At 43.3% G+C, this 15,214-nt stretch overlaps 1 protein-coding gene across 6 annotated transcripts in view; it reads left to right on the plus strand.

Moving 5' to 3' along the window:
* Positions 1-13,726, plus strand: part of EPC1 (enhancer of polycomb homolog 1) — an 89,396-nt gene extending 75,670 nt beyond the window's left edge. For 4 of the 6 annotated variants that reach the window (XM_064479562.1, XM_064479560.1, XM_064479561.1 and 1 more), the window contains 6 exons: positions 15-163; positions 1,714-2,066; positions 8,970-9,088; positions 10,074-10,215; positions 10,303-10,666; positions 12,361-13,726. In XM_064479562.1, the coding sequence (XP_064335632.1) occupies positions 15-163; positions 1,714-2,066; positions 8,970-9,088; positions 10,074-10,215; positions 10,303-10,666; positions 12,361-12,433 (1,200 nt within the window). In that variant the 3' untranslated portion in view covers positions 12,434-13,726. Of the gene's footprint in view, positions 1-14; positions 164-1,713; positions 2,087-8,213; positions 8,330-8,969; positions 9,089-10,073; positions 10,216-10,302; positions 10,667-12,360 lie in introns of those variants that run through there. The other 2 variants (XR_010377995.1, XR_010377996.1) reach the window with 2 other exon arrangements.
* The last annotated feature ends 1,488 nt before the right edge of the window (positions 13,727-15,214 follow it).

Raw genomic sequence — 15,214 nt, forward strand, 5'->3', positions numbered from 1 at the left:
TTTTTCTTTTTAAGCCTCATTTAGACCAAACTGGCAACTGGCCTTGGACGAGCCCTGCAGATGGGGGCCTCGGGGACGCGCGTTACCGATACTGTCTGACGACCCTGACCGTGCCCCGCAGGTGCATCGGCTTCGCGCGGAGGCGGCTGGGGCGCGGAGGGAGGTAAGGCGCTTCTGCGCTCCTGGCGCAGGGGGTTCGGGTGGGGCGACCATCTGACATTTAAGGTGAGGTAGTCCTCCTGAGCAGCTCACTTGTTCCCGCGTGCTGTTCGCTGAGTTTCTTGACTGAAACATTTTACCACTTTGCTATCTGTTTCTTACTCAACAAGAGCTTTTTGTGCGTAACTAGGAGTTCCCTAGTGGGTCTGCTTTTCTTCCCAAGACTGGAAACCTCAGGTATCTCTCCTCAGGTAGAATTCTGAGAAAAGGCAGCAGATGAAGGCAAGGGTTAAACGTGACTGCATAAATTAAGTTGAAAAAACCACACAACTGTTTTAGGAGTTCTGGGGGGAAAGGATAAATATAGGCCAAGAAACGTCATATAAATACTGAGCTGTTTAACTCGTCCGTGGAAAGGCTGCAGGACCTGATCTTGACATCCAGTTTGCCAGCACTTCTTCGTTTAAACCTGGTGGAAGTCCTTCGTGCTCCAGGTGTCTTTCTGTGAAGGTGTAGGGCAGGGAAGAAATCTCAGAACACAGAAAAGCAAAGAAAAAGAAAGACACCCAAGTATAATGTCAAAAAAAAAAAAAAATCAAAGGCAAAAGAGAATATCAAGGTGCTTTCAGGAAGAAGCCTAAGGATATAATTTATGGTAAATTAATGGCTTATGCATACATTACTTTCGTTTTTGAATCTTAATTGCAATTTTTAATCACTTAATCCTTAGTTTAGAATTATCCAGACACTAAGACATTTTATAGAACACTTCCTGTCCCATCATTATGCTGACATCAGTAGTAGTGAAAATTCTCTGCTGGCTGTATTTTATTCTTACTAGCATTAATCAGCATTATTATTCTAAGATGGAGTCATTTATAAAGTTTACATACATACGTAACACGAAAATATATCCTCGAGAGTAAGTAGTGGCTGAGTTATTTTGTCTGTAAGAAATTTTAATGATGTGAAATATCCATGGAATGCATATCTCTTAACTGCTTTTCTCCTACCTACCCCCTCTAAAAAAAAATTAAGTTTTGCTTAAATGAAGGACAGATAGGTTAGCAATATTTCATGAAGTGTTTTGGTGCTTTGTAATGGAAGTGAAAAATCAAATTCTCCCGTACAGTGTCAGTGACACACTGTTAGGCCAACCTGTAGAAGTGTTATGTGACTTGCTGTTTGTTGTAAAATGGACACCTGATGCTCTAAGGTGATTACTTCCTTCTTTAGTCGGATCATTATAAAGTCAAAGAACCTTTATCAGAAATTGAGATTGGGGAAATGAGAGAGTAGCTCAGTGGTAGAGCGCGTGCTTAGCATGCACAAGCCCCGGGGTTCAATCCCCAGTACCTGTATTAAAAAAGAAAAGAAAAGAAAAAGAAATTGAGATTTTAGCCCATAGAACCAAATACTGAAATAACCAAATTTAAAGCTTTTAAATATTCAGTATGAGATGGCTTTTTGGGAGTTGGGGAGAGAAAGAGAAGCGTTGTTTGTATGATTTTTGAGCAGCTGTTTTACACGTGTGTTTTTGCATTCCTTTGATAGGGTCTTGCTGGACAGAGCTCACTCAGACTATGACAGTGTGTTTCGCCATCTGGACTTGGAAATGCTTTCCTCTCCACAGCGTTCTCCAGTCAATCAGTTTGCCAATACCTCAGAAACAAATACCTCGGACACATCTTTCTCTAAAGACCTCAGTCAGATACTAGTCAATATCAAATCATGTAGATGGCGGCACTTCAGGCCTCGGACACCGTCCCTACATGACAGTGACAATGATGAACTCTCCTGTAGAAAACTGTATAGGAGTGTGAACCGAACAGGAACAGCACCGCCCGGGACCCAGACATGCAGTACCTCCACGCAGAGTAAGAGCGGCGGCGGCGCGGCTCACTTCGGTATGTTCGTTCGTTATGAGGTGTGTTCCCGTGGCAGCGCCCGGTTCATCAAGGTTTTGAATATGTGGTCTCTTATACTTAGCGCTGGAAGTCCCTTTCTCTTAGTAGTAGTTTTTTTAAATCTAGGTTTAAGTATTTGAGTCCTGATTGTACACGTGTCTTCATTTAAACATGCCCACATGCGTAGGGGGTTCACTGTTATTTAATGTAGGAGGTTTGTTTCCTGGATACCCTTTGAGAACCACAAAATTCAACTCTTTACAAGTAATGTGAAAAGACAATGGACCATAAACTGATACTGTATTATGTTTGGACACTTTTCTGGTCTTTTCCTTAGGCTGCTTAAAAGTAGACCAGCAAGTCGATAGACGTGCAAAGCCTTATCTGATGACACAGTAATTCAAAATAATTTGTAAGAGGGAAATTGATTTTTCAGAGAAAAACATTTAAATTAAAAGATTATTTTAATAAATTTGGGGACATTTTCAGGTAATACCTACTTCAGCATTATGGCTACATGGTGAAATGTGTCTAAAATAAATGCTGTCTCAAAGTATTCTCAAATTTTAGTTTTCTATCTTAAAGCTGTTGTTTGAGGCATGTAGGTTATAGAAATTCGCTATTAAAATTATGTTACTACAGATTTTTATAAAAATAATTCAAGTATAGATTTTGAAAGGGCTGTAATAGTATTTATCTGTCCCCCTGTCTGCTAAGGCTACAGTTAAACCTAGTAAATATGAAAATATGCTTCTTCTTCTTAAAGACCTCCAGGAAAGATTCCATAGACTTAATGTACTTTGTGGTTAGAAATAAAGTACTTCTATGAAATGGAAGTCTTTGGCCTCATAAGAAAGATCATCACGTTTCAGAAATCAAGTTGAAGATAATCTATAAATTATTCTGAAGTCTAGCAAATTATTTATAATCCCATTAGTTTCAGAGTCTGTTTCATGAAGAGTGTTTCTCTCTGGTTTTATAGTCTTAAAATTCAAAATGAAGAACTTTTCAGTATGGAGGAGTTATGTATGGTGTGAGTGTAGAGATTTTAGTATAAACTTGTAATGTGTTCCCCTAATATTTTCCAGTTGTTTAAAGTTCTTTGAGACCACACATAGAAAATTGGCTTGTTCTATCCATTTCTCGCCTTTGCTACCTCTTAAAGCTGAGTTGTGTAAATATTCTAAGGATTTGTCGTGATCCGTGTATGAAAATTGTTCAGCAATACGTAGACCTACGCTTGGATATTGTAAAACTGACTTGATTTGTATTTGCCAGAGAATACTGAAAGGTGAACATCGTACAGTAGTATTACCAAAAATTTAGCTGAAAAGACTCTTTAATAACCCTAATTTTTTTTTTAGTCATTTCCTTCCCCTATATATATAATACTGTTTTTACATGGGTTTATCAGTTTTTTTCCTGCTGCATTTCATTGTTTTCAATTTTTCCCTTAAATTTTACTAGATCTTCTTACAGAATAGAAACCTGCAGATTGCTCTAGGGTAACGCTCTATTCTTTCATGTTTGTGAATGTTCCAGAAACCTAAAGCTCTCTCTTCGTGCTCTATAAAGTATTGAGCAGTCGACTCATACCGTATGTATCTTTAACTTAAGTGAATTCAACTGTAGGCCTGTGGAGAAAAAATTAGAATTTTAGCAGTTCAGATGTTAGACAATCCTCTGAACACAGCTGTCCTGAGCGAGCGGGCCTCCGCGGGGCCCGTCCCCCTCGCGGCTCCGCTGCCTGCGCTGTTGCTTCGCGCTGCTGCCGTTTTGCCTCCATCCATGTCACTGTAGTTCTTCTAAAGATAGGTTTTCTCATGTAGCGTAGCCCCCAAATACGAACCTGGTATTCAGCCGCAGACAGTCCGATCTAGTCTGCTACCAGAGGAAGGCTGGCTGTGTGGGGCTTGGAAGGAGGTGGGTCTCTCACGGACACGCTGACGGAGTCTTCAGGGCTTAGTTTTCTACTGTGCCGACTTCAGAACTTAGCCGTTACATACCCTGCGGGTCAGCTGGTGACCTTGCCTGCTGCTCTGGCCAGATATGTGGGTTTTGATTCAGCCACTTTTGATTATTCTGTAATTGTTTTAAATGCTAGTGTTTACATGTGTGCCGTTGACATAGTGGTGCCCTCTGGACTGATTTTTTCCTTTTCTGAATAATCCTCCATAAGGGCCGGTTCTCACGTTCAAGTAGGAGATTCTGAATGAGGGTATCGTGAGCCCATCATTTTTGGTGAAGGGCACGAGTTGAGCACACCAGCTTTTGTCGCCTCTGATCGAGCTGCTCTGAGTCTGTCTGCTGCCTTCCCAGTCTTGTCCGTTTTGCATGGTTGTGCGGCCGAGTGGAGGCCTGGTTAGTCTGGCGCTGCAGTGCTCGGTCCTCTGGATGCTGCGCGGCAGAATGACACAGCGTTAAAATCTCTAGGGCTGCTTTTAGTACTTAAGGGTAAATTGTGTATTTTGAATAGTCTTTAGTTAATATGTGATTTGGACAGTTTCCAAATACATTTTTTTTGATGTTGTTTAATCTACAAAAGCACCTTTGAAAACTTAGTGTTTGTTCAGCAACTAATATTCATTTGCATGTGTTTGAGTTTGGGGGGTATCAGATTCAGAATTCATACCTTTTTTTCATAATTAGAATGTGCTCTGTAACTCAGAAGGACTAAAAACAGAAAAATGATTTTTAAATGACCCTAATATGTTCAGGATTTGAATTCCCAGTGAAATTTCATCAGCACTTCCAGTCACTTTCCTGAGTGCGGTGGGGAAGGAACTCTAGATTTGAACGTTGAATATTCTCATTGTTAGACTTTGTCATTCTGTGGGACCTTAATCCTTATCCAGATGTGTTTCAGAATGAGAATCACACACTCAGCAGAGTCTGGAGCCGCGCCCGCAGTCAGATGCAGTCATGCTTTTACAGCTATGTGATGTGCAGCAGTGTCCACACTGAGCGGAAGGTTGACCACAGATAATCTCATGTCCAAATCACTTGCAGTCAGATGATACAGACTTGGCCATATCTTGCTATCAAATGAATTGTAATAAAGATTTGTTTTCACAGATTGGTTTTTTAGGTAACTTATAAGCACTTATGAACCTCCAAATTGTCAATTCAAGCTCACTGATTAGGGGGGTCACATTACTGTCTGCAGTCATTTCAGTTTATATTTATTTCTTTAAAGGTACCCTTTTTTTTTGTATTAAGATAATTTTCTCCCTGTGTACTGCTCAAAGAACTTCTAATTGAGGAGCATCTTTTGAAATAGGTGTTTGGGTTTGTTGGTTTTTGTTTTTGTTTTTATAAGAAATACACATTTTAGTAATCTAGAATCCATCTTCTGAAACTGAGTTTTCAAATAGTTTATTTTAGTGGGCCCACCCCGTCCACTCCTGGGTCGTTTCAGTTGACCTCCAGCTTCGGGAACGTGACTTAAAGGGCAGCAGCCTGAACTCAGGCTGTTGCAGGTGCTGGTGTCCCGCACGCTGGTTCCTTGCATAAGAAGTGGACTCGTGAAGTTATAGATTATTTCATCTAAATTCCTACCCCAGAGAATTGTTAGAAGCTCCCAAAGCAACAGTAGTATCTGACCTCTGCCTAGATACCTCCGGGGCAAATTAAAATCCAGCAACTTCCTAGATCAGGTTGTTCTCCAGCTGGGAATCTTGTTTAGAAAGTTTGTTCATATCGAACAAAAGCTGCCTCCTTAAACATAAACGCACAGGTCCTGTGTGTCCTGGAGGCGCACTGGTGGGTTTCCTGCACTCCTGCACTCCATCATCATAGTGGCCTCCATGTGCCTGAAGTCCTGGCCCGCCCTTCCCTGTTCCCAGATTTTCACCTTGTCCGTGCCCCCCTCCCTCAGCCCCTGGCTCTTCTCCCTCCCGGAGTCCTGCCTGTCAGGAGGTCTGGGTCTGAGATTCCTGTGAAAGCACTTGATGCATATTGTTGACACGTAAAAAGTTTGATTATTTTTTGTAAACAGTATTAAATCTCAAACAAACTTTTGTCTATTTTTTATATATATATTTAAAATCTCATTGGTTTGTGGGAGGGTTTGTTCCAAACCCTTTTCACTACTCAGTATCTTCGTGACCTCAGATGACAGGTTCTTGGGCATCTCGAGTGTGAGGTTGTAGGAAGAAATCGCCAAGCATCCCTCCTGATCTAAAGTTTTTTGGTTCCGTGAAATGATTCTGATTCTAGGCTTGGTGATCTGTCCACAAAATCAGCCTGCCCGTGTTTGTGTAAATTGCAAACCTGACTACTACGCCCCATCTGGAGATAGACATACGACCTAAAAACTTTCTGCCATGATAGAAATTTAGGGGAATATGGTCATCTTTGTTTATTCCCATTTAGCATTTCGTTGGACTTTGAAGTACAGTGATATCCAAGGTCGTCTCCATTTCAGCTTCTTACAGCTTAAGGGCTTTCATGATCAGCTATTTTAATCTCTCTTGTATTTTGGAATGAACGTACTGAGCCCCAAAAGATTATTAAGTCACTTGCTCAGGTATGCTCAGCTGGTCATGACAGAGCTGAGAACTTAGAAAAAATCAGGCTCTCTTGGCCCCGAGACCCATGGTTTTATTACCATCGCTTCTAGCTTACACGTTGCTCTGTGTGTTTCTTCTGGAACATTTAACAGAAATGTTCAGGGGAGTTTTCATAACCAGGCTCTGGAGCATAGAGAGAGGTAAGAAATAATCTGACTTGGGGATCTAAAATCTGATGAGTGTTCAGGATCTAAAAAGTCAGTTGCATTTTTATTTCTAAATCTGTATTAGGAGGATGTTAACAGTTGTTCAAAAAGTGAAATTTATAAAACCTTCAGAGACTGAGGATTAAAATGTTGATTTAAATAGAGCAAAAATATGTGGAACCTTTATTCAAATTGATTTCCAATTTAATATTGCTAATTTTTTTTATTAGAACACACTAACACAGGCAAAGTTAGATGAAAGAATATTTTCACTTATATAAATGGAGTTTTGTATATAGATTTTTATAGTGAATGCTAAATTATTTTCTAGGTGTATAATGATACGACCTTCCAGAAACAGTCCTTTTTTTGTTTTTAAAGTTTACTAAGCATCTCAAGAGGAAATTCAAGATTTAAGTAACTCACTCAAACTTAGAAAATTCAAGTATAAATTTCAAAAATATATTAGCTGAACTAGTAAGTTAAAGATCTGTAGTTTTAAACAACTGCTTTTTATAGGTTTTTTTAAATATAAAGATAAACATTATGTTGATTATAAACACTTTCAGAGCAGCAACGTTTTTTAAATTTAATTTTCTTCAAGTTCTGATTTAACACATTTCTGTTACATGGAAATGGTCATGTTGACAAAGTTACTTTTATGTCAATATTTAGGGACTATCCTATTATCAATAAAAGTCTTCCTGTAGAATTCAGATCCAAGGATTACAAACATGGTAGGAAAAGAAACTCATCAAAAGACAGATATCAACTAAACAGATTTGTAACACCCAAAATAAGAAAATGAATAATAGAATTTCTCCAACAACTTATTTTTTGCCTTTTTAGCCCAAGAAATTAGTTCAGCTCAAGAATAAGAGCCTGTGTGAATACTGATAACACCTGGAGTTTTCTTAAATGTTATTTCAGTTTTCTGATCCATTCAGAATATATTAGAATTTCTACCTAACATCTGTCTGAACATTCTGCAGTTGTCCTAGGCAGAAGCCGTATCCTGGGAGAGAAAGATTCTTCGTGAGCGCTAAATGAAAATTATAAAACTTGGTGAAGTAATGTTCTAACTAAATTATCAAAATGCAATCAAAGACAGTAACAAATTAGCTGACAGTATTTTGAAAGCATTAAACGTTAGATGGAGAAAATATGCATGATTTATAGATTCCCTAGTACCCAGGGGTGCATGATAACCCTTTTTTTTTTTTTATTGTTTTGAAATAATTCTTACCCAAACGTCACAGGCTTCTTAAAGAAGCCTGTAAAGTCATGTTGTGATTGTATGTGCTCTTTTTTTTGCTTTTTTTTAAATTGGCAAAGAAAAAAAAAAAAAGAAAAAAGGTTTCCTTTTTTAAAAACTGCACACACTTTTTTGGGGGGTAATAAATGAACATTTTTTTGTTTGTTTTTTTTAGAACTGAGCTCTCCATAGACAAACATAAGTAGCATAACACAGTGTCTTTCCTCAGACATCATTCTGTACAGTAACCAACATAAACCACTCCGTTCTTATTGACTGGATTTTTTCCAGGTGGGTTAATTGGGTGGGGAAATTAATTAACCTTTGGATCCTCTTTTCTTCCTGTTAAACTTAAAGGATGGGTTCTTTTAATTAGAAAAGAAAAAGGTAATAACCCAACAACTTTGTATTTCATACAAAGGAAATATTTGTAATGACTGAAGTTAGGAAGTGTGTCGAGCAGCTAAGTATTTATGGACAGAACAGCTAGGGATCATCTGAACCACTGGGACAGTAAGATGAATGAACTAGAAACCAGATGGTAACTGTCAGGTTTCTTCTCAAGCTCAGTGCCAAGTTGAATTTCAGTTACGTGGATTAAAAAAAAGCTGGTATTACCTTTTACGCAAGCCAGCCCGAGGGTCACAGCTTACAAAGATAATGGTTTTGAATTGTGGGAAGTGAGCACCTCTCTTTCCTATGTGTAACTCAGAAAGTTTAATTTTGTTTTTCTTTAAACTCAAGCCACTCTTGTTAAGTGTGGTTATAAAACTGCTGAAATTTTCATTTGAAAGTGATCTTTATAAAGCAGAAAGCTAAAATGCTTTAATTTTGCACACGTATTTTTTTAAATGCTGATTTGTTTCAGTGTATTGTAAGATGTGTGTGATGGCTGTGCGTTTTTGTAAAGTGTTTTCTCTTCTACGTTCAGCATTTACAGCCGAGCAGTACCAGCACCATCAGCAGCAGCTGGCACTAATGCAGAAACAGCAGCTCGCACAGATTCAGCAGCAGCAAGCAAGCAGCAGTTCCGCCACCAACACTCCACAGGTGAGCAGCTGTCTGCCTTGCGATTACCCCTCGTTGTTTCCCACCGGAATTCATCTCTGATCACCAGCCTTCGTCACAGAGCCTGCATCTAACTAGCAGGAACGTGGCCTTCGCCCGAATCTCCGTTATAGCCATTCTGTGCAGGGTTTAAAAAGAGCACGACAGGTGAGCCTGGGAGGTGTGCTCCCGGGTTTAACACGTGAAACTGAAAAGCATGGCCACGACAGGCGGAGCCCTGTCCTGCGGTCTGGGCTGCAGTCTGTGAAGGTACCTCTTTCCTCAGCAACCCCACCCAGCTCGTTATGTGGGGAACCTTAATTATTTTAAATGTCACACTAAAATAACCTCTTTCACTAATAAAAGAAACCACTTTTAAACCTAAAGCATGATAAATGTTTGCCATTTTTAAGCATATTTAAGGCTTACTTGAGGCTGAGATTTGCGCCTCTAAGCATCTCAGAGGAAAAAAATCCTTTAAAAAAATTCAAGGGGCTTCTTAATTTCTAGGCTGAGTTAGGATGTGATGTGTGTTACTTCTGTTCTAAAAGGATGGTCATCTTACTGTCCCAGAGGTGCCTTTGGTTCTGTGTGTGCGTGGGCGTAAGTCAGGTGGAAGAAGTTTACGTCCTCATTTATTCATTACGTGCATTTGTTCATTCATTGATCCGTCGCAAATCACCGAAATGTTTTGCCTAGCATGTTTCTTGTCCAGTACTTTGTACTGGAGGTTCACTCTTTCTATGTTATAAAAGGTTTATGTTGGTAACTCCGTACTGTGTGTTATCACATAAGATCAGAATTCGTAATCCTTGAGTTACAGGATTGCTTGGACACTGATCAGGTTTATGACTGTCAGAGAGATGAAGATACTCCAGTGGTCTGTCACTCTGACTTACAGTCAGACTGGTTTTGGTAGACCTGTGTGGCTTTAACATCAGTTTGAGGCTGACTGATGCTGATGAGATTGGTTTTGTTTTCTTTGCAGGGTTTTGTCTCCAAGACTCTGGATTCTGCTAGTGCTCAGTTCGCCGCTTCTGCTTTGGTGACATCAGAGCAGCTGATGGGATTCAAGATGAAGGATGACGTGGTGCTTGGAATTGGGGTGAACGGCGTCCTTCCAGCCTCAGGTGAGGACAGGGGCGCTCACAGTGGTTTGCTGAGATTTGTCGCCCGCGTCTGTGGCAAACCAGAGAGTTGTCCTTTCTTCCCCGCAGGCGTGTACAAGGGCCTACACCTCGGCGGTGCGGCGCCTGCAGCGCTTGTCCACACGAGCCCGTCGACGGCGGCCTCGGCGTTGCTGCAGCCGGCAAGCCTGACCCAGACTCCAGGGCCCCACAGCGCGCCGAGTCACCAGGTGACTGCTGCCAACTCTGCGCCAACTCAGGTTCTGATTGGGAACAACATTCGATTGACTGTACCTTCATCAGTTGCCACTGTAAACTCTATTGCCCCTATAAATGCACGACATATACCCAGGACTTTAAGTGCTGTGCCATCGTCTGCCTTAAAGCTGGCTGCCGCAGCAAACTGTCAAGTTTCCAAGGTCCCGTCCTCACCCTCCGTAGATTCGGTCCCACGGTGAGTAGTCACGGAGGCCTAGGGCGATCGGAAAGCAGGAGGCCTGACTCAGACTCTCTGGCCTTCATCTCTACTTATTTCTTGGTGTTTGTGCTCTTTTCTTTCCATACGTTAAACATGTCTAGATGAGACTTCCGTAGTTAAGATCTAAACAGATAAATGTTGTAATTCAGAGTTGCTGAGAATTTGAGCTGAGCGCGCAGAGTGGGTACTCACACACGATTTGGCGCCACGTTCTCAGTATAAGCGAGAGCTTGCACTGCTCTGGCTTCCCTTCCACCTTTGCGTGGAGGGCGCCCTCTTTAGCATGTCTCTCTGTCTGCAGTTCCGTCCGCGGCTCCCCATGTGGGCAGAGTTGACCAAAGCCCCCGCGGCCAGTGAGCCAAGCTGCTGCTGCTGCTGCTGCTGCTGCGGTCACGTGCAGGGCCCGGTGTTCGTGCAGGTCAGCTTTTCATCAAGCCGTTACTGGTTATGCTGACTTGTCTTCTTAGGTTTCAAAAGATGGGTTAGAATGATTCCTCAGGCTCTGTTCTGTTTTAAATACTAATGGTAGTAAAAATCCTACTGTCTGCAAGTTGTTTGGGGGGAAGCAGGGGAAGACAAGGAGTTCTCAGTTCAGTGAGCAGACAAGCATGAAAAGGTAAACAATATTAATTGTGAGTAATGGGCGAAAACTGTCCTAGAGGCATCAGAGTATTACGTGCTTGTCAAATTAGTTGTGTGGATTATGGCTCTTACTTCAAAATGAGGAGAAACAGTGTCACTCCGGGGTGCACCTGGGACTGTCCTACAGAACGAGATCAGGTTTCATCTTGGTTGGGCAGAGGAGGAGAGAGGGGGGGGGAGTATCAGCGTGCTCAGAGGTTAACAGGTAAGCTGGTGTCGGAGTGACAGGGGGGAGTGGACTTGGGGGCTTCTTGGATGCCGGCCTGACGCGCAGGCTTCCTCAGCCCGCAGCGCCCAGAGCAGGGAGCAGGGTTTGTACCGCGGACTGCAACACGCGTCCCTGACTGCGTCTGAACCGACGTCGTGTCTGCTCGGCACTGACGCTGACCTGCGCCGTCGGTGTTCTGGGCCTGGTCGTAGCTAAGCGGCCAGTGACAGCTCTTACTTAAGTACATAATACTGTGGTTTTCACCGCTGTGAAGTTAGAGGACCGCGGGGCACTCAGTCTGTGGGAGCTTCTGTATGCCTTGTTTCAGGCCCTTTGTTCTACGGATGAGGAAACTGAGGCCCAGACAGGTGGCTGGCTTCCCCAGGCACAGCAGCGGGTCGGGTCTCTGGCGGCCCCACTCCGCACGCAGGAGGAACCCTGACTGAAAGTCCTGGCCTTAGTGAACCTCAGTCACGTGCTTCCTTTTAAAACCCTTAGGAAAGGTTCAGTAGAGGAGGGGGTTGAGACTAAACCAAAGCTCAGAAATTCTTTGTGTGTTTTTAGCACCTCGATTGCTTGGGTGCTGCTACAGTTTTCTTGGTGCCACATCGGCCACCGAGTTTATGGTGACATGAGCCTGACTTCGGGGGTGTTTCCTGATAACAAACTGCAAAGGCTCATGTTCCTCACTTGCTGCCTTGTCCCGGAAGAGTCAGGTCTCCTTCTGTTACTAAAAATGTTTCAGCTTTTTACTGGGAAGGTCATCTTGATTGGTTCAGTTTACTGCAAATAAGTGATCTGTTGAACCGTATTTCCACAGGGAAAATCACGAATCGGAAAAGCCAGCCCTGAACAACATCGCGGACAACACAGTAGCGATGGAGGTGACGTAGCCGCCCCAGAGGGGCCGCCGCCCGCGGATGTGGTTAGGTGCTATGCATCGTCGCGTTGGATGCAGGGGATGATGGAATGCAGCTCGTGCGTTTCCGTGGCAGCTGTGAGGAGTTGACAGCAGTGCTCATCTCTCACGCTTCAGTTTTTCTTTCCTTACTGTTAATAGGAAAAAAAAAATCAACACCTGTAAATTAAGAATACAGCAATTATCTGTACAGTACTGCTATTTGTAATACCCTTGTATATATGTTCCTTGAATACGGAAGTGTTCATTTGTGATGCTTTGCACTGGGGGTGGGGGTGGGCGGGAGATAAATTGCAACAAAGAGTGTGAGATGTGAGGTTGTGTCGAGATGCAGTCTCATCACACGCGCATGGTGTGGAGCCTGCTGTTTTATCTATTTATTGTGCCGTGTTTACAGTTTTGTACACTGTACCTTCACTGGTTCCTGTGCTGTAGTAAATGTGTTAGGTAGCTGTGGACTCCTTGGTGTTTTGTAAATGGTAGAACATGACCTGGTTCCCCTCTGGGTCCATGAGTTTTCTGTGTATCATGTGAAAAAAATGGTGACATACATACAGAATTTTACAAAAAAAAAAAAAAAGGCATCAATTTAAAAAAAAACGGGGAATGTACTGTTAAATGGGGATCTTCCTGGTCTGACATCATTAGGACAAGTAACAAGCTAAAAGTGAAGTCTCTTGACTCTTCCCGTCCCCGCCTGCCCGCGGCGCCGCGGGCCCCTCCGGTACTCACAGCACTAGCGTTGCGTCGCTGCTCTGCACACGGCCCGCAGCCCCCTTTCCTCCCACGCCGGAACGCGTTCAGTCAGGTCTGCAGACGGAGTCCTTACAACTGGAGTTTATGTTGTCTTGCCCTTTTTTTAGCACAAGAGGAAAATTGTACTTTTTATTGTCGAATTGTTTAAAAGACTTCATTCTTTCCTTGTTCTTAGGAAAAGGATATAAGGGAGAAGAACGCAGTAATTGCTGTACGTGTATCATCATTCCAGTTTCTAAAAACAGCCAGCCAGCTTTTTTCCTTTTAAGATTCTCCAGAAGGCTGCAAGGCCAGAACCACAACTATCGGGTGCCTTCCTTTGGAAATACATGACTTCTCTTCTGTGAAGAGAGTGGTACTTAACAGACTACTACCAGAGCTTCGCCAGCACCGAAGTCTGAATGCCCAGGCCGTTGGCATACGTTATCCTTAAGGTTTTTAATCCCACCTGGAAAAATTGTGATAGAGTTCTCACAAAATAAACCCAGGGCATTACATGTTGACAAACTAATGTGTAGTGGTCTTTTGCTTTTATTTTCAGTCCAAGAACTTTCGCGGGACTTTCATTAAAATCATCAGTAAGGCGGGGGTAGGGGGGACAGGGGAACGGGATTGACGTCCACCTTTACGACCAGTGTTTACTGCACAATTACTTCCTGTGCTTGGGACTCTTTTGGGTCCTACAACAGTGAAAAAAATTCCTACCCTCCTGGAATTTAGAGTCTCACTGGGTGATAAAAACAAAATGTGTAAGTAAAATTTAAATTGTGTTGTGTGGAGTATTGGGGCCGGGGGGCAGGGAGTACAGCAAGGGAGGGGGAGGAGCAGCACCAGGATGGGGTGGGGGTTGTGTCCAGCGGGTCGGGCAGGGAGGGGCCCGCAGAGAGCGGGGGGGGGGGGGGGGGGGTGGCGGAGAGGTGCGCACTAGGACCTGGGCGGGGGAGCGGGTGCCTGGTCTGCGGGAGGAGCCGCGGTGCGGCTGGGGCACAGGCAGGAGAGGAGAGCAGGCAGCTCAGAGGGCAGTGGGGGCCCCCTCGAAGGGCTCTGGTAGGTGACTTTAAGGACTCTGGCTTTTCCTCCCCTCGAGAGGATTTTGGGGCAGAGGAGTGATGCGATCAGAACAGGGTCACTCTGGCTTTGGGGTTCAGAATCGACTAAAAGGGGAGCCCAGTTAGGAAGCAGATTGCAATCGTCCAAGTGAGAGATGGCAGTGACAAGGACAGAGGTGAGAAGTAGCTGGATGCTGGGTTTTGGGGTTTCTGTTTTGGTATATACATATTTTACTGAAGTACAGTCAGTTTACAATGCCAGTGTCTGTGTACAGCACAATGCTTCAGTCATACATGAACATACATATGTTTGTTTTCATATTCTTTTTCACCGTAAGTTACTATAAGATAATGGATTCTGGTTTTATTTCAAGGGCCAACTCAGTAAAATTTGCTCACTGGACAGACTGAGGTACATGAGAGGAGGGAGATTTAAGGAAAACTCCAAAGTATTTGGCCTGAATAACTGGCCACAGCTGGAAAGCATTGTGGGCGGGGTGGGGTTTGGGAGAAGCTCGATCTGGGACAGTTTGAGCTGTCCATTAGACATCCAGTAGGCGGTGGGAGAGGCCTGGGCTGGAGACCAGGACTTGATGGACAGGATCACCGAGAGAGTGGTTTCAGATCGCGATGTAATCAGTTCAGCTGCCACTGATGGGGGCTGAGAGGCCTTCACGCCTGTCTCAGAGGGATGGAGCTCCACTTTGGGTAGCTGCTTTGTGTTCTGCGCTGCGTGCTGTCAGGAGAAAGGACAAAAGCTGCCTTGCAGGGTTCTCGTGGCTAAGGAGTGTGACTAAAATTCAAGCTGCTGGTTTTGATGTACTGAAGAGTAATTCGGATTCGGATAAAAATTTCTCCGTGAAACCTAGCAGCTGGAACAAGGCCAGGGCTGCCCAGTTGCCCTCCTGCCAGCGGGAAGCTCTCAAGTGATGGGACAAGGAACTCCCAGG

This window comes from Camelus dromedarius, chromosome 26 (assembly GCF_036321535.1).
Source record: "Camelus dromedarius isolate mCamDro1 chromosome 26, mCamDro1.pat, whole genome shotgun sequence".
Lineage (NCBI taxonomy): Eukaryota > Metazoa > Chordata > Mammalia > Artiodactyla > Camelidae > Camelus > Camelus dromedarius.